General features: G+C 46.0%; 1 protein-coding gene across 7 annotated transcripts in view; it reads right to left on the bottom strand.

The window, feature by feature from the left end:
• Positions 1-23,885, bottom strand: part of MPRIP (myosin phosphatase Rho interacting protein) — a 277,723-nt gene that overhangs the window by 210,235 nt on the left and 43,603 nt on the right. For all 7 annotated transcript variants that reach the window (XM_089662965.1, XM_089662962.1, XM_089662960.1 and 4 more), the window contains exon 3: positions 8,121-8,186. In XM_089662965.1, coding sequence (XP_089519091.1) covers positions 8,121-8,186 — 66 coding nt within the window. The remainder of the gene's footprint in view (positions 1-8,120; positions 8,187-23,885) is intronic.

Below are 23,885 nucleotides of genomic sequence, written 5' to 3'. Positions count from 1 at the left end.
GAAATCTACTGCAAAGTTCCTGGCAGGGATCCCAGCTAAGTAACGGGCTGACAACGCAAAGCCACGGCCCAGCAGCATTGACAGCCTGCCACGCACACTCCTTCAGCTGGCCGCTAGTCTGCCTATGGGGTGTACAGGACCGGATTGGAAGACCCATAGCCGGGACGGTCTAAACAAAGACCTTCATAATCCCAACCACGGCACCACCTGCCTGGAGTTTGCATGTTCTCCCTGTGCGGGTTTCCTCCGGGTACTCTGGTTTCCTCCCACGCTCCAAAGACATGCTGGTAGGTGAATTGGCTACTGTCTACATTGTCCCTAGTATGTGTATGTATGAATGTGAGTTAGGGACCTTAGATTGTACACCCCTTGAGGGTTAGGGACCTTAGATTGTACACCCCTTGAGGGTTAGGGACCTTAGATTGCACGGCCCTTGAGGGTTAGGGACCTTAGATTGCACGGCCCTTGAGGGTTAGGGCCCTTAGATTGTACGCCCCTTGAGGGTTAGGGACCTTAGATTGTACACCCCTTGAGGGTTAGGGACTGATGTGAATGTACAATATATATGTAAAGCACTGCATAAATAAATGTCAAAATAGGCAATGCATGTCAGGATAGGCAGATAATGGATCATCACAAGGCATACACTCAGGCATGAACTGACCCACCAGAGGATCCCCTGGTCAGCCCTTGAATGTATAAAATATATATGTAAAGCGCTGTGCAAATTGACAGTGCTATAGAAGTACCTGAATATATAATCACTACATAAACTGGGGCAGCACAGTGGCTAAATGGTTAGCACTTCCGCCTGGCAGTACTCGGGTTGTTGGTTTGAATCCCAACCACGGCACCACCTGCCTGGAAATTGCATGTTCTCCCTGTGCCTGTGTGGGTTTCCTCCAGGTACTCCGGTTTCCTCCCACACTCCAAAGACTTGCTGGTAGGTGAATTGGCTCCTGTCTAGATTTGCCCTATTATGTGTACGTATGAATGTGAGTTAGGGACCTTAGATTGTACGCCCCTTGAGGGTTAGGGACCTTAGATTGTACGCCCTTGAGGGTTAGGGACCTTAGATTGTACACCCCTTGAGGGTTAGGGACCTTAGATTGTACACCCCTTGAGGTTTAGGGACTGATGTGAATGTACAATATATATGTAAAGTGCTGTGTAAATTGACGGCGCTATAGAAGTACCTGAAATAAACAAAAAGTTGATTGAGAGAGTGAATTCCACTTTAGTTTTGAAAAAAAAAAATACTTTTTTTTAACTCATTTTTTTTTCATCACATAGGGGGCAAATTCCCCTATGTAATGATTTTTGGTGACAGGCTCTGTTTATTGAGACATCCAGAGTCTAAAACACCCTGAAAGTCTCCCCTGAATATAATGCTGTGCACATCGCACTGCATTACATTCTTTCCAGGCTTCGATGGCCGGGAAATCTTTGAACGGGGACCCAGAAGTGACATTATAACATCACTTCCGGGTCAAGACAAGAAGGGGAGGGGAGCGGATATGTCAGTCTGCTCCCTCCCCTCTAGCCGACGGAGGCGAGCTGGTCCTGGGCCGGCAGATGGGCAAGCAGAGCCAGGGAGACAGTTGGCGATTTGGAGGGGTAGTGCTGCCTGGCACTGTATGGAAGGAATCGGCGGCAGCGCTGCCGCCTAAAGGCTTCCGACTGACAGGTGAGCTCTGCTGCTTGCCCACAGCAGGGCGGAAGGATTAAAAAAAAAAAAAGAAAAACTACCTGCCTGGCGCCCGGAACTACATGTCCCGGGCGATGTAAATTCAACATCCCTGCACATTCATTCATACATATACTAGGGCCAATATAGACAGGAGCCAATTAACCTACCAGCATGTCTTTGGAGTGTGAGAGGAAACCAAAGCACCCGGAGGAAACCCACAAAGGCACAGGAAAAACGTGCAAACTCCAGGCAAGTGGTACCATGGTTGGGATACAAACCAACGACCCTGTTGCTGCCACATTGACTATTTTCAATCCTCATGCTGCTAGCATTAATAAATAGATAGGAAGGTATATTATAATTGTTTTAACCTTTTGCTTTTCATTTCTGCAGTTATTTCCTGATTTCTACCCTAGGCAAATAATGTCATACGTCCCAGTAATCTTCGGGGGGGAAGGGGTTTTCTCAGCTAAGAACACCCTCCTGCCTGCATGCCAGAGCTAAATGCAGATGGATTCCAGGGAGTAAATGCTATATGAATCATCTGCCCTCTTTCAAGATGGCCGTGGCCAGAAATACCTGGGGGGGGGGGGGGGTTCAAAGTAATTCCTCAATAAAATAAAGCAGAGAGACAAGGATGGATATGTTTGCTTTGAATTAAAAAAAAAAATTAAAATAGTGGTTCTGGTTTCTGGTGCTCAAATGCACTGCCAGTCCACCAGTCCTGGTTGTGACAACCGACCTGCTGAAGTTGCTCTGCATGTCAGTCTCTGACCAGTCTTGTTGCCACCCATCTGGCTGACATTATCACACCTGCCATATAATTAGAGAGGGCCCAGGGGCCACATCATCATCATCATCATCATCAGGATGGGACATGACAGAGGCACCCAACCATGTTCTAGCAGTATAGATCGGAGTACTGGGACGCCCGCTTTCTTGCTACCAAGGATTAAAGTGGACATTTCACCTCTACAGCAAAGTCCACTTATTAAAAAGGTACCCCCTTCCCCCTCCCTAAAATTCTGCAAAAAAAAAGTACCTGTGGAGGAAAAATATAAAAAATAGATAATATATTCAGCTTTCCCATAGTGCGGGGGAAAGGATGTCCTCCTCCTGCCAACAAGATCCTTGGAAAATGCTGAGCAGCCCAAATCCAAGAACAACAGTACAGTATCATCTGCTCATGAGATTTAGGCTACTCAACATTCTCTGAAATTTGGCCAGAAGGAGGATGACGTCATCCTCTCCCAGGCGCTGCGGGAGGAAGTCAGGGAAAGGTAAGTACCGTATTTTTCGCACCATAAGACGCACTTTTTTCCCCCCCAAAAAGGGGGAAAAATGTCAGTGCGTCTTATGGAGCGAATATAAAGCGGCCGGTCCGGTATTTTTGCGGCCACCATGTCAGAATACCGGGCCGGCCGCTCAGCTGTTGTCTCCTGCAGGACCTTACCTGTTCCTCGCTCCAGCGCTGCACAGTCTTCCCGCGCTGGCTTCTGTGACAGCCGGGTGCTCACTGCGCATGTGCTGCGCTTTGTGAATGATCCGGTGTCTTCTGGGACACGACAGGTCCCAGAAGGCGCCGGGCCATTCACAAAGCGAAGCGCTTCTCGCACCTGCGCAGTGGGCACCCGGCTGTCACAGAAGCCGGCCCGGGAAGAAGAGGGAAGGCAACTCCGCGGAAGTGGAAGCGGGTACCTGTCAAATTCAGGTACCCGCTCCCCCTCCCTCCCCAAAGGTCAGCAGTCTCTGGTTATCTCCTTTACTGTCAGCAGTCTCTGGTCATTCCCTTCACTGTCCGCAGTCTCTGGTCATCCCCTGCACTGTCCGCAGTCTCTGGTCATCCCCTGCACTGTCCGCAGTCTCTGGTCATCCCCTGCACTGTCCGCAGTCTCTGGTCATCCCCTGCACTGTCCGCAGTCTCTGGTCATCCCCTGCACTGTCCGCAGTCTCTGGTCATCCCCTGCACTGTCCGCAGTCTCTGGTCATCCCCTGCACTGTCCGCAGTCTCTGGTCAATCCCTGCACTATCCGCAGTCTCTGGTCATCCCCTTCACTGTCCGCAGTCTCTGGTCATTCCCTGCACTGTCCGCAGTCTCTGGTCATCCCCTGCACTGTCTGCAGTCTCTGGTCATCCCCTGCACTGTGTCCGCAGTCTCTGGTCATCCCCTGCACTGTGTCCGCAGTCTCTGGTCATCCCCTGCACTGTGTCCGCAGTCTCTGGTCATCCCCTGCACTGTGTCCGCAGTCTCTGGTCATCTCCTGCACTGTGTCCGCAGTCTCTGGTCATCCCCTTCACTGTCCGCAGTCTCTGGTCATTCCCTGCACTGTCTGCAGTCTCTGGTCATCCCCTGCACTGTCTGCAGTCTCTGGTCATCCCCTGCACTGTGTCCGCAGTCTCTGGTCATCCCCTGCACTGTGTCCGCAGTCTCTGGTCATCCCCTGCACTGTGTCCGCAGTCTCTGGTCATCCCCTGCACTGTGTCCGCAGTCTCTGGTCATCTCCTGCACTGTGTCCGCAGTCTCTGGTCATCTCCTGCACTATGTCCGCAGTCTCTGGTCATCTCCTGTACTATGTTCCGCAGTCTCTGGTCATCTCCTGTACTATGTTCCGCAGTCTCTGGTCATCTCCTGTACTGTGTCCGCAGTCTCTGGTCATCTCCTGTACTGTGTCCGCAGTCTCTGGTCATCCCCTGTACTATGTCCGCAGTCTCTGGTCATCTCCTGTACTGTGTCTGCAGTCCATTGGTTCAGAATATTTTTTTTTCTTGTTTTTCACCTCTAAAACCTAGGTGCGTCTTATGGAGCGAAAAATACGGTATATTTATTATTCAACAATAATAATCCTCCGATAGGTCAGTCTGAATCCCAAACACAGCACCACCTGCCTGAAGTTTGTTCTCCCTGTGCCTGTGTGGGGTTCCTCCGGGTACTTTGGTTTCCTCCTACACTCCAAAGACATGCTGGTAGGACAATTGGCCCCTGTCTAAATTGTCCCTAGTATGTGTATGTATGAATGTGAGTTAGGGACCTTAGATTGTACACCCCTTGAGGGTTAGGGACTGATGTGAATGTACAATATATAGGTAAAGTGCTGCATACATTGATGGCGCTATATAAGTACCTGAAATAAATAAATAAAATAGGTGCTTTTATGCAGCATTTTACAAAAGGGGAGAAAAATCGATGAACATTGCTATATATTGAGGGCGATTGGACACAGTGGGATTTTGTCAGCAGCTTTCACCCAATGTTTTATGGCCGAGACCTGCTGATCGGCTGTGTCCAATCACAGCCCAGAGCCCTGTGTTGACGATCCACACAGGGCTCTTTACAGAGGGAACAATCTGTCTGTTGCTTATCCCCGCAAAGCAGCAAGAAGCAACAAACAGATTTCTAGTTAAAAAAAAAAAAAAAACACCACACATTAGACATGAATCCAAATTAAAAGGTATGCGCTAATAACAAACTTATACAAAAGTGTATATCATCATCCAAAAAACATTCGTGTTTTAAATAAATTATAGTGTCCAAACATAAATTAGTGTCCAAAAAAATATATATATCTTCAGTGACTTGAACCAATTGTGAGAAATCCACCACCAAAGGAGATTAAATGAACTCACCAGAGCTAATGGCTGGTCAGATTATAAACCAGCAACAGCGCTTGTGCTCTGGGAGCAATGAACCCGATGTCCAAATAGATATGGTGATGTTTCAGACACTTCCAGATAATAATAATCACAGACAAACAACTTTGCAGCCCAAGCTCTTATGATGAACTTCTCCACTCTCTCATACCTCCATGAGAGCATGCAGTACACTCAGGGACAAAAAAGAGAACATAATGGTGCAATACGTTTTTTTCATTTATCTCTTTAATAAAAAAGGTATAAGGAAACTCACAAACAAGGTGTCCAACAGACACCAGCTTCAATCGCAAAAAAGGGTTGAGATACAATTACCGCTCACCGCAGATCTCTCCCATACAGCACAGACCAGCAAGGCTCTCTAACGGCCACATCAAGTAGGCTACGCCCAACCGGTTTCGTCACACCGACGTCATCAAGGCCCTTATCTGGAAGTATCTGAAACATCACCATATCTATTTGGACATCGGGTTCATTGCTCCCAGAGCACAAGCGCTGTTGCTGGTTTATAATCTGACCAGCCATTAGCTCTGGTGAGTTCATTTAATCTCCTTTGGTGGTGGATTTATCACAATTGGTTCAAGTCACTGAAGATATATATATTTTTTTGGACACTAATTTATGTTTGGACACTCTAATTTATTTAAAACACGAATGTTTTTTGGATGATGATATACACTTTTGTATAAGTTTGTTATTAGCGCATACCTTTTAATTTGGATTATTGTTGCCAAAATTTATTTTGGGTGGGATATGCTGCTGACACTTTGGTGTTTTTTGTAAGTGGCGCTTTTTTCTTTTTTAATTTGGTACACATTAGACATGGTTAGGCACACACTTAACCCCTTGATTACCCCAAGATGTTAACCCTTTCTCAGCCAGTGTCATTAGTACAGTGACAGTGTATAGTATTATCAGTGATCGCTGTATTAGTATCACTGGTGATGTTAGTGTCAGCCAATTAGTCTACTTCCCACCCAGCGTCAGTTAGTGTCAGATCAGCATCCGCACTATAAGTCGTTGACCACTGCCATTACTAATGTAAAAAAAATAAATAAAAAATTACAGTATATATACACACCATAGTTTATAAACATTATAATTTTCACTTAATATACACTTATTGGGAACAAAGACATGTAGCAGAATACATTTTGGCCAGCATGGATGAAGAAATTAGATTTTTCTATTTTTATTGGATATGTTTTAGTGCCCTTTCACAATGACGGACTGCGTCAAGCAGATCCACCTGCTCAGCAGAGGACATGTCCGTTGATCCCCGCTGAGCAGGAGGATGACAAGTCCGTGTCTGCTCCGCTTGTGCAGAGCGAACACAGACACAGCCCGCTGTTCTCTATGGGGCGGTTGCTTGTCCATTTACATCTGACTGTCATCCGAGCTGCCAAATGGATGGGGATCCATTTTTTTGGAAACGGACCGGATGCCGGCGGGTGGAAACGGGCCGGATGCCGGCGGGTGGAAACGGGCCGGATGCCGGCGGGTGGAAACGGGCCGGATGCCGGCGGGTGGAAACGGGCCGGATGCCGGCGGGTGGAAACGGGCCGGATGCCGGCGGGTGGAAACGGGCCGGATGCCGGCGGGTGGAAACGGGCCGGATGCCGGCGGGTGGAAACGGGCCGGATGCCGGCGGGTGGAAATGGACATGACTGTTTGTACTTAAAGAACCCCCAGTGACACGTTATCTGTTTATTTTTTTGGTATATTCATTTATGAGTGTTTATATATTTACTAGAAAGTCATTCGTCTTTCATGCCCCCTGAGGAAGATCTAGAATATGGAATGGTCGAAACGCGTCGAGGTCTTTTTCTCTTTTCTTTGTGGCTTCATATTTTTGTATTAAGAGTTTTCTTGTAAGAATACTGTCAGAGCAATATTCTTTTTAGAAATCATATATTTAACATTACGATAGAAATGTGTATGTAACAAAGTTGATAATCTTTTTTTAACCAAATGTCTTTTTCAAAATATGTATGATCCTATTGCTGCATTAAAGTCCCACTGGGGGTTCTTTGGGTACATGTATTTATATAGGGATGAGCAGCCAGAAACTCAACCCTTTTGGTTACGGACATGTCTGTTTACATCTGCCGCTGCACAGGCTGCAATGCACAATCCAGTCAGGTCCGTCTGAAAAACAGACAGGTGGACCCCAACGGTCCGCCCGTGTGAAAGGGCCCTTACAGCAAAAAAATAAATTTTTATCAAAATGTGCTTTTTCGTTTATATAATAAAAATGTTAAAACCCCCCAAAAGAAAGCTCTATTTATGTGAAAAAATGATATAAAATTTTGGCACAGCTTTGCATGACCGCGCAATTAACAGTTATAACAGGAAAAAATGTCCTGGAAGGGGTAAAACCTTTCGGAGCTCAAGTGGTTAATAGATCGAGAAATACCAAGACAATTCAAAAAAAAAAGAAAAGACCGACATCTAAAAACATACGTGAACTTGTAAACTTCCAAGAACGCAACTCAACAACAACCGCCTGGAAGGAAATTCCACGAGAAGTATGTTGAGGTAGTAAGAGTGTGTGGAAATGACTGCTCACCGTTTCACACACAGAGCCCAAACAGAAAACCTGATCCTCCACTCCAGCCGGGGTAACGGACTCATTCTCTGCATACCATGAATAATATACAGTTCACTGCAAATCAAACATTACATTATATAACGTGACAGTATCCGACACAAGCTGGGCGCCACCAGTAGATAAAAAAAAACTCTTGACGGCTCTATTGATGCCGGGTAAAGGACGTCTTACCATCTCGTCCAGGGCGTAACGCAGCAGGCCGTGCTCGTATAGGATGAAGAACCTCCGCTGCCATTTCTGTGGAAGAACAAATGATCATCATTAGATGGCAGATTCAAAACATTTGACAAAACTTTCATATACATGACTGGATGAACTTGAGGGAAACCAGATATGAGACACATACAAGGGCCACCATGGCTGACCTCCTAAAATGCATCTAAACCCAACAACAAAAAAACCCCATATATATATATATATATGGGTGGAATGGGTGGATCCATTAGTTGTATTTAGTTGTTTTCATCTGGCCAGAGGTGGATGGAATGGGTGGATCCATAAGTTGTATTTATTAGTTTTCGCCTGGCCAGAGGTGGATGGAATTTTGGCCGGTTCAGCAGGGGCCAGCCGAGATTCGATCCATCTATGGGCAGGCTGGGTGATCTATCAAGCTCAAACACTAGTCCTCAGAGATAACTGGGAACAATGTAACCAGAAAACAAAGCACTGGATGTCATTAGCTGACATTTCTGGCAGGATCAACAGCTTTTTTTTTTTTTTTTACACTTTTTGAAAAAGACATAAAAATACGTTTTCAATACCATATTTAAAGCGTGACTATTAGTCCTGCACATTAGCACAGGCTCATCCCTTGTACTGAAATTGTTTACCCTGATTTTACTGCACACTGTGAGCTTTACTCCCCAACCTGACCGTCCCTGGCCCATCCCCCGTTCATGCACTGGATTTCAGTTCTTTCAACCATAGACGCTCAGTATTGCATGCGGGCATTATCAGGAAACTATGGAGCAGATTTACAAAACCTGGTGCACCCAGGATCTGGTACAGCTGTGCATAGTAACCAATCGGCTTCCAGGTTTTACTGTCAAAGCTTAAAGCAGTGGTCTCCAAACTGTGGCCCTTTGCTTGCCTTTATATGGCCCTCGGAGCACTTTTTCTCACACTGATACACGATTTCTTTCCTTCCACCAACAATGGGGTATAATTACTGCTACTGACATCAACAATGAGGCACTAGTTCTCCCACTGACACCAACGATGTTGCACTATCCCTTCCACTGACACCACTGATGTGGCACTATTTCCCTCCACTGACACCAACAAAAGGACACTATTCCTGCCACCAACACCAATGATGAGACACTACTTCTGCCACCAACAGCAATGATGGGGCACTATTCCTGCCACTGACACCAATGATGGGGCACCATTTCTTCCCAATGACACCAACAATAGGACCCTATTCCTCAACCTGACACCAATGATAGGGTACTATTCCTCCCACTGACACCAATTATGAGGCACTATTTCTCCCACTGACACCAATTATGAGGCAATATTTCTCTCACTGACACCAACGATGGGGCACTATCCCCCCACTGACACCATTGATGGGGCACTATTTCCCCCCACTGACACCAATAGGACACTATTCCTGCCACCAACACCAATGATGGGGCACCATTCCTCCCACTGATACCAATGATGGGGCACTATTCCTCCCACTGACACAACTAGGCACCATTCCTCCTGCTGACACCAACAATTGGGCACCGATCCTTCGACTTACACCAATGAAGGGGTGCTATTTCTGCCCCTAATACCAGAGATGTGCTGTTTACTACCACTGATGCCGGGACAATTTCTACTCCCACTGGCCACAGTCCGACCCCCGAACGTCTGATGGACAGTAAACTGGCCCTTCGTTTAGAAAGTTTGGAGACCCTTGGCTTAAAGGATATGTTCACCTTTGGAAACATGTTACATGTTCCACCCATTTTTAAGGCTGAACATGTAACATATTCCCATAGCTGCAACCACCACCCGCCCCCCCTCCCTCTGACAGATATGACATGGCGAAGTTTCAGTGTACTATCTGTCAAATTTAAAAACAGCATGGCCATGCGAGGCTCCGCCACGTCACTCATTCAGACTTCCATGAATGAATGAACTGCAAGTCCTGGCAGCCTTAGTGGCTGCATTCACTATATCCGGTCTCCCCGGACCCCGCATTCACTATATCCGGTCTCCCCGGACCCCGCATTCACTACATCCGCTCTCCCCGGACCCCGCATTCACTACATCCGCTCTCCCCGGACCCCGCATTCACTACATCCGCTCTCCCCGGACCCCGCATTCACTACATCCGCTCTCCCCGGACCCCGCATTCACTACATCCGCTCTCCCCGGACCCCGCATTCACTACATCCGCTCTCCCCGGACCCCGCATTCACTACATCCGCTCTCCCCGGACCCCGCATTCACTACATCCGCTCTCCCCGGACCCCGCATTCACTACATCCGCTCTCCTCGGACCCCGCATTCACTACATCCGCTCTCCCCGGACCCCGCATTCACTACATCCGGTCTCCCCGGTCCCCCCGGACCCCGCATTCACTATATCCGCTCTCCCCGGACCCCGCATTCACTATATCCGCTCTCCCCGGACCCCGCATTCACTATATCCGCTCTCCCCGGACCCCGCATTCACTATATCCGCTCTCCCCGGACCCCGCATTCACTATATCCGCTCTCCCCAGACCCCGCATTCACTATATCCGCTCTCCCCAGACCCCGCATTCACTACATCCGTTCTCCCCGGTCCCCCCGGACCCCGCATTCACTACATCCGTTCTCCCCGGACCCCGCATTCACTACATCCGTTCTCCCCGGACCCCGCATTCACTACATCCGGTCTCCCCGGACCCCGCATTCACTACATCCGGTCTCCCCGGACCCCGCATTCACTACATCCGGTCTCCCCGGACCCCGCATTCACTACATCCGGTCTCCCCGGACCCCGCATTCACTACATCCGGTCTCCCCGGACCCCGCATTCACTACATCCGGTCTCCCCGGACCCCGCATTCACTACATCCGGTCTCCCCGGACCCCGCATTCACTACATCCGGTCTCCCCGGACCCCGCATTCACTACATCCGGTCTCCCCGGACCCCGCATTCACTACATCCGGTCTCCCCGGACCCCGCATTCACTACATCCGGTCTCCCCGGACCCCGCATTCACTACATCCGGGCCCCCCGGACCCCGCATTCACTATATCCGGTCCCCCCGGACCCCGCATTCACTATATCCGGTCTCCCACAATACGTACAACATGGAAATGCAATTATTTTAGTAAATATAAACTGCTAAATCCCTTTTCTCATCAGTATATAGCAGTCTTGTGACTTCTATCAGTGTCTAGCTGAGCACATATTAAAGCTTTTAGGAGGAATTTTCTTTCTGCTCTAGGAGGATACAGAATCGCTAACCTCTGTCTGGACAGTGCTGATTTGCCCTATACTGATCACATGCACTCTCCCAAAAAAAAAAAAAATAAAACCTCTCTAGCAATACACACTAAACTGAACATGTGCAGAGTGTCTCCATATGATATGTCTTATCAGGAGATAAGAGGGGGACACTGGAAGAAGGGGAGACACAGAGACAGGATCACACAGCGTTTTTACACAATGCAGAGGATTAACCCCTTAGGTTCCACAGTGAGTATAACAAGCATGCTTTACTGCATATACAGACTGATTTTACGGTTGGGGGTTTAGTAACACTTTAAAGAAGCATAGAGACCCAGCGCTGAGGTCACTGGGTCCAATGTTAGGTATACTGTGTAATGAAAATGGAATGGTTTTACTTAAAGCGGAGTTCCGGTCTCTTAGCCAAAATTATACTAATCCCATGATTGAGATGGTTGTAATTCACCAGAACTGCAATGGATATTGCTGGCCATGTGGACATTATAATTACGTACTAAATGATCATTTCTCTTTTCTCCCTCAATTCAATGCGGCCATAGAGGATATGGGCAGCTTAAGCCGTCCTGGCTTCATTTCCTGGATTTCGTGCAGCTGGCTCCCTAGCATGCACCTCCCGATCTCGCTCCTGCGCAGTAATGACACTGCGAGGAGTGCTTTATTCTGGTCATGATCCCTGAAGACTCCTGGGATCAACAACATAGATATCCCAGGAGTCAACAGACCAGGCTGATGACGTAGTCGCCTAGGCGGCTGTGACCATAAATCACGGAGAAGACAACTGAAAAAAAAAAAAGGTACTTTCTACATGTCACCATATAAGCATCCAAACATCACATCACTATAGGTGCACATTACAATGTGGCTAATTATACAAAAAAGGAGTGGGACTCCAAATGTCATTAGCATGTTGATGAGGGGGTATGGAGGAACCAGGAATGTTCACATAGAAGTGAACCCAACTTCAGCTTTAACATACCAAAAAAGGACCATATAAGAAGTTCATTGTTCGCAATTGCCTACATTTTAAATATGCGTTTAATTCCCCCTCCCCTGAAATAAATACATAGTTGGATTAAAGAATGTTCTTCTATATCTGCCTGGAGTTCAGTTTGAAAGTGAGTAGAGTAACAGTACACTACACGCCAACAAAACCAACAATTTCCCCAAGGCATCCAACAGTCACACGGGCATCAATATTGAGAAAACCCCGGTCTTGCAGAGCTGGCTCCAGTTTCCACGTCTCCATTTACTTTTGTCTTGAGGCAGAACAGATCAGCAGAGCACACAAACAATATCTCCTATGGGTAAGTAACAAATCAGAGCGCCCCCCCCCCCTTTGGCAGAAAAAAAGCCCCATACATCATCCAAATATTGCTGGGAGTCAAGCAGTAGGAAATGTCTCGAGTGCGCGGGTCACGAGTGGATGTCAGCCATCATGGGGACGCTCAAGACATCGATGTAGACAAGGCAAGGTGGTGTTACCTACAGAAACTGAAGCGACCAAAAAAAAATGCTGTTTGGTTTACGTCTGATTTCCCCTCTTTGTGATTATTATTACTATACAGGATTTATATAGCGCCAACAGTTTGCTCAGCACTTTACAAAATGAAGGCAGACATTACAGTTACAATACAATTTGGTACAAGAGGAAACAGAGGGCCCTGATCCTGAGAGCTTACAATCTAGGAGAACAGAGGGCCCTGATCCCGAGAGCTTACAATCTAGGAGAACAGAGGGCCCTGATCCTGAGAGCTTACAATCTAGGAGAACAGGGGGCCCTGCTCCTAAGAGCTTACAATCTAGAAGAACAGGGGGCCCTGATCCTGAGAGCTTACAATCTAGGAGAACAGATGGCCCTGATCCTGAGGGCTTACAATCTAGGAGAACAGATGGCCCTGCTCCTAAGAGCTTACAATCTAGAAGAACAGGGGGCCCTGATCCTGAGAGCTTACAATCTAGGAGAACAGAGGGCCCTGATCCTGAGAGCGTACAATCTAGGAGAACAGAGGGCCCTGATCCTGAGAGCTTAAAATCTAGGAGAACAGAGGGCCCTCCTGATCCTGAGAGCTTACAATCTAGGAGAACAGAGGGCCCTCCTGATCCTGAGAGCTTACAATCTAGGAGAACAGAGGGCCCTCCTGATCCTGAGAGCTTACAATCTAGGAGAACAGAGGGCCCTGATCCTGAGAGTGTACAATCTAGGAGAACAGAGGGCCCTCCTGATCCTGAGAGCTTACAATCTAGGAGAACAGAGGGCCCTCCTGATCCTGAGAGCATACAATCTAGGAGAACAGAGGGCCCTGATCCTGAGAGCATACAATCTAGGAGAACAGAGGGCCCTGATCCCGAGAGCTTACAATCTAGGAGAACAGATGGCCCTGATCCCGAGAGCTTACAATCTAGGAGAACAGAGGGCCCTGATCCCGAGAGCTTACAATCTAGGAGAACAGAGGGCCCTGATCCCGAGAGCTTACAATCTAGGAGAACAGAGGGCCCTGATCCCGAGAGCTTACAATCTAGGAGAACAGAGGGCCCTGATCCCGAGAGCTTACAATCTAGGAGAACAGAGGGCCCTGATCCCTAGAGCTTACAATCTAGGAGAACAGAGGGCCCTGATCCCTAGAGCTTACAATCTAGGAGAACAGAGGGCCCTGATCCTGAGAGCTTACAATCTAGGAGAACAGAGGGCCCTGATCCTGAGAGCTTACAATCTAGGAGAACAGAGGGCCCTGATCCCGAGAGTTTACCATCTAGGAGAACAGAGGGCCCTGATCCCGAGAGCTTACAATCTAGGAGAACAGAGGGCCCTGATCCTGAGAGCTTACAATCTAGGAGAACAGAGGGCCCTGATCCTGAGAGCGTACAATCTAGGAGAACAGAGGGCCCTGATCCTGAGAGCGTACAATCTAGGAGAACAGAGGGCCCTGATCCTGAGCGCTTACAATCTAGGAGAACAGAGGGCCATTGTTAAGGACCCCCCAGCAAGGGTAGGCATGAGCAAAATATAATGAGAGTGACCCATGCAAGGCAAAGCAATGGGCTCAGTGTAAAACCATCCCCTGTTGCATGTTATACTTCCTTCTACTTGGAGCAAAGAGGAGAAACCCCAAGTAACTTGAAGCTTCCACAAGGTTGAGGTCTCCCCACCGCCTCCTGACAACTGTAGGCCAATCACCAAGCATCGGCAACGTCAAATTGAAGAAGCAGGGCAGGTTTGACAGGCACACCCCTTTTTGAAAACGTGTGTGGCATGCAAACGCGTCAAGGAAGAGCCGTACGCCGTGACTTCACACCGCCGGAGCCTCACGAAGGTCCGGTGGCCATCTTTAATTTTGGCTGGTCAGCGTTTTCTATGCAGCTCTGCTTGTAATGAGATTTCTTCCACTTGGATGACATGCTTTTTATCTGAATAAATACTTAACATTTCTACACTATAAGCACCCTTCTTTTTGGATCTACATTGAGCAATTAATCTACAGAATCCCAATGTGACACTAAGCTGCAGGGCAGCGCCAAGATCCAGAGGAGGGAGATCCTTTCCAGGCTGTACACCCATTCCACCTTAAAGGGGACCTCTGGCTGACTACATCTTATATATTGTACTGCGTATTTTTAAATGTGCATCTGGTGAGTGTGCATTTTTACCATATTCCCTGCACTTCACCGAATGGAATATATGTCACATGGAGTGTATCTTCACCTGAGCACAGTATTTTCACTTTTACATCAACAATTAAGGACAATATATCACACTCATATGGACTTTTCATTTATTGTATATCGTCATACCAAATAATCACACAATATATATGAACTTTGCACTTTATGAATTATTTGCACTAATTTTAGCAATAATACTGCTGGATGTATTTTCAGCGCTGCATTGTTTTGATCACACATGCTATTGAAGGTTTCAGGTTTCCTTTTAGTGCACTTTGCTGCTGTATAGATTTAAGCGCTCTCTGATCCCTCTGACACAGGGCAGGTTAAAGAATCCCCATCGATGGAAGAAAAAAATAAGTATTTCTTTTTGGTTCCAAAGGGACCAGAAAGACGGGGAGCAAAAGGAAGGCAAGAACATGTTGCTGGTGATGGAAAATTGAAGCTGAACTCAACGAACCGCAAAATGCGTGTTTTTTATGGTTGAACTGGATGGAATTTTGTCTTTTTTCAACCAGCTTACTATGTAACTTACTATGAATCATATATTATTATACAGGATTTATATGGTGCCAACAGTTTGCTCAGCGCTTTACAATATAACGGGAGACAATACAGCAACAATACAGTTCAATACAAGAGGGTTAGGAAGGCCTGATCCTGGGAGCTTACAATCTAAGAATGGAGCTGTTTTACCTGCCATAGCATTTGTATCTCTGCCCATACAGTCCTAAGATTTTCACAGCACTGCCAGGGGCAGGAGACCAGAGTTTTCTCTGCTGCAGTTCAGTAACATTTCCACATCTTGGACCTCTCCCAGCCTGTGAATGGACAGTGAAAGGAAAAGCAGTAGACTGAAGAGCTCATCTGCTTCTCCCTCTCCACATATTGCAGATTAAATGACACCAGGTCAAACTGAGATCCCTACATTGTTTGGATTTAATGATTAAACCCGTGCCAGCAATAAATACTCTGCTGCACAGCTATAGTGGCTGAACAATCACATGCATCGGACATAACCCTGGACACAGGGGCAGACTGAGAACTCATGGGGCCCCCGGGCAATAAGGGATCATGGGGCCCCTGTGTCCTTGCCCAAACTCAAAAAAGCCTATGAAAAAGGTACCAGGGGCATCTCATGGGGCCCCCTACTGACCCCGGGCCCTTGGGCAGTGCCCGAGTTTCCAAATGGTCAGTCCGCCCCTGCCTGGACATAATTCTGATGTTTCAGAGGCCAAGTCCCCTACTTTGGGCTGTGGTTCCATGTGGAAGCCCCCACAGACTACTCAGTTCCTCAGTGACATAGGCAGAAGGGACTACAGCACACAGCAGAGGACCAGACCTCTCTAGTTGTATTGTTCAGTCAAATGTTTATATATTTATTTCATCAACTAAATGCAACACAAAGGCACATAGGTTTATCCTCATACAATGGAAGTCCTGTGACCCACCTACACACCCGGATTGGGGAAAACACATGGGTGAGATGCTTAGACTACAACGCCTTATTTATCAACATAGGGGATGCCCTGGAACCTTTAGATGCTATGGGGTCATTGGATGGACACTCCAGGCCTCAGTCCCACACATCTCATTGTTGATGGGATTTTATTGTGAGGTTGCATATACCCAGATTATCTCATTTTCTGAATGACTTCTTGTGACACGTACAAGTCTTCTTGCTGAATTATCACTACCCTGTAATTGGAACTGGCTGTTCTGGACTGTTATCTTGAGCTTTTTCTCAAAAAAAAAAACACCTCCTGCTGCCTAACGGTTGCACCTTGCTGATCCTCACTGCAAGTCTACCAGACAGGGTCTGTCAGATTGACTATAGACCCATCCAGTCTTTAACCACTTCCCGTCTGGCCATTTTATATAAACGGCCGGACGGTGGCAGTGCAGAGTCGGGTGGCCGTTTATAAACAGCCTCCCTGCACCCTGCTTGTGCATGTTACCTGGGAGCGTGCAGCACCGCGATCCGGTGCCCGCTGTGTCCTCCGGACACAGTGGAACACCGATCGTCGGATGGGACCTCTGTGCGAGGTCCCGATCATGTGACCACTGATTGGCCAATCAGTGATCACACGCAGAGTAGTAAGCAAGATGTCACTTCTGACATCATTGCTTACTACGTGTGAAATCTGTGAATGATCACAGAGGTCACATGGTATAGGGCTATTCCCAACAGCCTTGTACCACGTGACAAGCTGTGACCAATCACAGCTCACACTGTAGTTCTCAATGGCTGCATGAATGCAGCTAGAGAGAAGGAGAAATTATTGCTTTTACAGCCTTTATGGGTGTAAAAGCAATCAGTGTAAAAAAAGAAAAAAAAATCTTCCTCACCCCCCACAAGTAGTACAATGTCACCATGGTGACACTGTACTGCTAGGGTGATAGTATGTAAAAAAAAAAACTATAAAAATTTTTTTAAAAATTTAAAAAAATGCTTAAAAATTATAATTTTTGGTTATAAACTAATTTGGGTTTTTTTTTTTATTAAAAAGATAACTGAATAAATTTTGGCCAAGATTTATGATGAAATACTATTTATTTGCAATATTTTATAAGAAAAACACTTTTTCAAAATTTTTGGACTTTTTCATTTACATAGCAAAAAAAATTAAAATCCCAACAGTGAATAAATACCACCAAAATTAAGCTTTATCTGTCTCAAAAAATGCTAAAAAATTCATATGGGTACAGTGTTGCATTTCCGCGCAATTGTCTAAATGCGATAGAGCTGAAAATTGGCCTGGACAGGAAGGGGGTGAAAGTGTCCGGACTGGAAGTGGTTAATTATGTGAAACAGCCACAACTTTCCTGATAGGCAGAGGGTGTGAGCCAAGCTGGCCAGGATTGGGGTCACATAAAAAGACTAGGAGTAGTTGGGTTTTTTTCACAACAAGATGTACGCTTGCACCTTAAATCATAATGCGACTCCGTCATGCTGATTGTGTACCCTTGCTCATTCATTTAAAGTTGGGAATTTGATCGACAAGGTCGACTTTAACCATCTGCTATGTATACGGCTGCTGGCAGAGCTTATTGGCACAAAGCATTAGACAACGTCAGGGTTTACGAGTGTCACCAGCCAGGACGAAGCACAAACTCTGCGCACATCTCGCTGGCTGTGCTTTTGATGCCCATTTAAGGCAGCATTATCCAAAAGGCAGATTCTGCTTCAATAAACTGCAGCTTGAAGTTTTGGCCATGGTGGAGGCAATAAAAAGGATGGGAGCAAAAAGGAAGCAGGGTGGAAGGAATCATCTGGTCAGAGGATGAGATCGCACAATCCCCTCTCTGTAACTAGATCACAACACAGATTGACCTATAATCCGTCGGGGAGGTAAGCCAATGAAGGATCTGCACTCCCTTACGTATTGCAGAGATGGGCAGGGTGACGAGCCAAAATAATGAGAAAGGGGCTTTGTTTTATCTTCAGTTAGGAATTGCAGCTCGTACTGTAGAGGAAATTTGCAGATCATGAGAGTAAAGAGGAAAACGAGCAGCATCAGCCACAGGAAACATCCCGGCACCCAATTCTGGAGTCCAAACATTGCAAAATTTAACAGCTTTGTTGAACTTACAGAAAGCCATAACAAACGAGCAAAAAAACAAACACCTGACCATCTTCCTGCAGCATCTGTCATGGCCTCCTGAGGTGGAAAAAAAAAAAAATTAAAGCGAAATTCAGACGAAAATTCCCAGTCTGGAAGACAATAATGCCTCGAGTGGGCCACAATTTTCCTTTCTTTATCTTCTTCAACTTTCAGACGTCGCAATCCTCTTTTTTCCTTGCACATCGTCCTCTATTTTCTCTAATCCGAAACCAAGAGGTTGGCACCTTCATTGTTCCAATGGCATTTGATGCTTTTCTAGTGCCACTGGACTTCGCAATTACAATGTTCATTCCTTATGTAACCTCGTGTAACTTTATGTAACCTGTAGTTGTATCACATGATCTTCTGAATACTTTTAAAAAAGAAAGCATCATTTTTGTAAAAGAAAAACGCAACATCTGCTTTTTTGCAGCACTTACCTCCCTAAATAAAAAGTCTTTGTAAAAGCAAAAAAAAAAAAAAAAAAAAGTGCTCCAACATAATATTACTGAGCCTTCTTGCAGGATCCTGGAAAAGCCGAGGACCCAAATCCCACAAAAATGTCCTACTGCACAAGGCTGGAGCACCGTGAAATTTGGGATCCTCAGGTTCCCCAGGACCCAAGAAGGCAGCCAAGTGACCAAAGCCTTCAGGAAGCAGCCAGACTAAAATCAGCCATAGATGGATCAAATCTCGGCAGGTTCAGCATGGACCAGCCAAGATTCGATCCATGTATGGGCAGGCTGACTGCACCAGAATGGATCCACCAATTGACTTGGGTACAGCCAGCCTATCAAATTTTTAGCATGGGATTATTGCTCGCGGCTATAGTCACTAGCAGTAACCATTGTGTTCTCCCAGCTAGGAAGGTTCCCCGCACACTGTGTGTTGATAGGGGAATCAAGAGATTTTATTACCTTCCACCCTTGGTGGAAGCAAAGAAATTTGATTCATCTGTAGCTTGTCAAAGACATTTTAGGCAAATGTGCTGTTCCAATGTTGTGATAACAGATTGGAGAAGGTTCCTTTCTGTCCTTGCATGGCTGTGCCAATGTGCACAAAGCCAGCTTCCTAAAGACATGGCCAGTTTGATGTGGAGGAACTCAAGTGGTCTGCACAAAGCCTTAACCTCATCCCTACTGAACACCTTTGGGATGAAGTGGAACGACATTTTAGACCAACCTTTCTAAACCAGGGTGCAGAGGCACCCTGGGGTGCTTCTTCAGGGGTGCCTTGTCAATTGCCCAAAAATTGTATACAAGCCAGCAGGGGGATCAATCCTGCCTTTTAGTACACAAAGCCACCGGTTTTCATTGTGCACTTTTATGACCTTCTAGCCGCCAGCATCCTAACAACGAGTGACATCATCAGTTGATAAGGAGGATGTCGGGTGCAAGCATATCATCCTTGCTTGGCCCTCCCCTGCCCCTCTGTGTCAGCACTGGGTTCACATTAGCAGAGTGAGGAATCAAAAGAGAGAGACACATTGGAATACTAGACGGTACCAGTGTGCAAAGGTGTATTTGCTTTGGAAGAATAAATCACTTCTAACGTTGGGTCCACTGGATGCGTGTAGAATAGTTTTTTACATTTTAGATTGGGGTGCCTTGAGATTGTGCAGAATTTTGAAGGGTGCCTTGAGATTTTCCATAATTTGAAAGGGTGCCTTGAGATTTTCCATAATTTGAAAGGGTGCCTTGAGATTTTCCATAATTTGAAAGGGTGCCTTGAGATTTTCCATAATTTGAAAGGGTGCCTTGAGATTTTCCATAATTTGAAAGGGTGCCTTGAGATTTTCCATAATTTGAAAGGGTGCCTTGAGATTTTCCATAATTTGAAAGGGTGCCTTGAGATTTTCCATAATTTGAAAGGGTGCCTTGAGATTTTCCATAATTTTAAAGGGTGCCTTGAGATTTTCCATAATTTTAAAGGGTGCCTTGAGATTTTCCATAATTTTAAAGGGTGCCTTGAGATTTTCCATAATTTTAAAGGGTGCCTTGGGTGAAGAAATGTTGAGAAACACTGTTTTAGACAACTGAACTGTAATCATCCAACCATGTTAAAACAGATTGGAGGAGGTTCTTTTCTGTTCTGAGCATGACTGTTATCTTGTGTACAAAGCCAGCTCCATAAAGACATGGATTGATGAGTCTGGTGTTGAGAAACTTGAGTGGTCTGCACAAAGCCCTGACCTCAATCCTACTGAACAACCAGTTGCTCACTGATGCAAATTGCTCGCTAGGTCTTCTTCTCCAACCCAACTTCACAATTGCTGCTTTGGCTGAATAAGCACAAATTCCCACAAACACACTCCAAAATCTTAACCAAAGCCATTGCAGAAGAGCCAGTGGAATGTCCAACAAGTTCATATACGTGTGTGAGGGTCAAGTGTCCACCAACGTTTGGTGCTGTACTGTATATTTAAAAGAAGTCCATAGAAACATGGTTGTTAAAAACTCTAACAAACGTTGATGAGATCAGATGAAGCTGATCCTTGAACCTTTACATGTGACAAATGTAGAAAGAAAAATCCTCCAAATCCCATTTAAATAAGCCAGTTACCAGTTCCTTATAAAGTAAAATTTACCTGCTTTTTTTTTTTTTTACAGACAGATCTGGCGACAGCCCACGAGACGCCTAATTCTCTCTTATTCCCTATTCTATTTAAAGGAATGACACAATCTTCACACATTGGGCTGGAAGATTAGGGTAGAGATAAACTAAGAACGAGGAGTTTAACCCGCCGGCTGCCAAAGCGAAGCTGAGCAGACATAAGCCATGATTTTTTTCAGAGGAAGCGATGGGTCTAGGTCAGAGTTATGTAGGGTTGGCTTCCATTCTCATCAGATGCAGCCCAATCCCTGAATTAGCGCGTTATATACTGGTTAGGGCTTCTATATTTAATCTGTTATTAAGCGATGAGATCAGAGACAGGAAAAACACAAAGTCTAAATGAGATGGGATATTTGTATAACCAGCGGCTCCGATGGGAAATGCTCATGAGGACTATGAGCTGGAGAGGTTGGAGGGGAGGGGAATGGGGGCATGCATTAACCCTTGCACAATTGGTAGCAGATGTCAGCAAATAAACATTCTCACACTCCATTCACAAAATAAATCCATAGAGGGGAGCGGATGGGCAGACAGGATTTAAAGGGCCATTAAACCAAAAACACATGTCATGTCATAACCGAACAAGCTTACCCAATGGTAATAATAAAGTGTATGCGAACCAGAACAATGAATCTCTCTTTTTAGGTCCATTTTTGTCTCTTAAAGCGGAGCTCCACCCAAAAGGGGAAGTTCCGCTTTAAGGACTGCTCCCCCTCTCCCCGGTAAGGATTGGCACCTTTGTGGGGTGGGGAGCAGGTACCCGAATTTGACAGGTACCCGCTCCCACTTCCGGTCCGATCGCCTAGGCCAGGGGTAGGCAACCTGAGAGCCGCAGGACTACAAGTTCCATCATGCCTCTGCAAGTCATAGCTAGAACTGTCAGTTTTGTAATCTTTGCAATGCCTCATGGGAAATGTAGTTCCACAACAGCTAGAGAGGAGCTTAAAAAAATGCTAGTGCGCATAGACTTTCCCATACTTTCAGTACCTATGGAAGAAGTTTTGCCGTTACACTTTTAGGCTCCATGCACACTATTGTTTTATAAAGCTCCTAGAAGCTGTTATTAGCATTTTTTTGTGCTCCTAGAAGCTAAATAGTGTTCTCCTATGTGTCCATACACACTACTGTAGGATATATGCATTTCTTGAGCTTCAGCGTCTAGGAGCAGAAAAAAAAAAAAGAGTTTTGTTTTTTTTTTAAAGTTTCCCAGCAAAAAAAAAAACAAAACAAAAAAAAAAAACTAAATGCTCCTAAAAGCTTTTTTCTACATGTACTGTAAAAACGCTAATAAAATGCTAATGCTCCTAAACGCTACTAAAATGCTATTACCCGCATTTTAAAAAAATGCTAGTGTGCATGCAGCCTTACCCAATGACAAATCTTTTTCCATAATTTACTTTCGCACATCTTCTTTCAGCTACATCAGCAGTGCTTTTATACAATGGCAAGTTGTCTTTTAGGCATGCCGGTCATTTTAGAATATGTCAGATTAAAAGAAAAACCTTTTTATAAATAGGAACACACCAGGTTACATCATCATGGAATGCAACTTATGATAAATGCAAACATTATCAAGGGGTGGCTTGAACCAAGATTCACAAGACAGCTGAGCAATGAGCAACCAGAGATCTTGGTGAGGTCACCATTTTCATGTGTGGTTATGCATGAAACTAGTGACCTCACCAAGATCTCTGGTTCCTGGCTGCCCATTGCTCTGCTTTCTTGTGAACCCCCATAGACTCTGTGCTCTGCAACACAACCGGATCATACTGAAGTGACGGTCTGCTCTTAAGTACCCGTTGTGACCAGTAACCGGTGGCTTGTATTTTGTGGTTGCATGTGAAAATGGTGGCCTCACCAAGATCTCCGGTTCCTGGTTGCACATTGCTCTGCTTTCTTGTGAACCCCCATAGACTCTGTGCTCTGCAACACAACCGGATCATACTGAAGTGATGAGCTGCTCGAGTACCCATTGTGACCAGTAACCAATGGCTTGTATTGTGTGGTTGCATGTGAAAATGGTGGCCTCACCAAGATTATTATTTTTTTACAGTATTTATAAAGCACCAACAGTTCGCTCAGCGCTGTACATTACAATGGGAGACAATACATGAGACAGTACAATAACAATACAATGCGATACACGAGGGGTTCGAGGGCCCTGCTCCTTGGAGCTTACAATCTAGGAGGGAGAGGATAGTGGTACAGGAGGAAATAGCTGTGGGGGATGGAGTGGTAGGAAGAGTGGAGGAGGTTAGCAATTAGCAGGGGGTGGGGTAGGCTTCCCTGAAGAAGTGGGTTTTCAGGGTGCGCCTAAAGGAGAGGAGAGTAGGTGATAGTCTGATGGATTGGGGTAGGGAGTTTCAGAGGATGGGTGACACCCTGGAGAGGTCCTGGAGGCGGGCATGGGAGGAGGAGACCAGGGAACTAGAGAGAAGGAGGTCTTGTGAGGAGCGGAGTGTGCGTGTTGGGTGGTACTTCGATATTAGGTCAGTGATGTAGTTCGGGGCAGTATGGTGGACGGCTTTGTATGTCAGTGTTAGGATTTTGAATTTGATCCGTTGCGCAATCGGAAGCCAGTGGAGGGATTGGCAGAGGAG

The sequence above is a fragment of the Staurois parvus genome, unplaced genomic scaffold (genome assembly GCF_062004578.1).
Source record: "Staurois parvus isolate SC_StPar_1 unplaced genomic scaffold, SC_StPar_1.0 ptg001591l, whole genome shotgun sequence".
Classification (NCBI taxonomy): domain Eukaryota; kingdom Metazoa; phylum Chordata; class Amphibia; order Anura; family Ranidae; genus Staurois; species Staurois parvus.
This window is presented reverse-complemented; position numbering and strand designations above follow the sequence as displayed.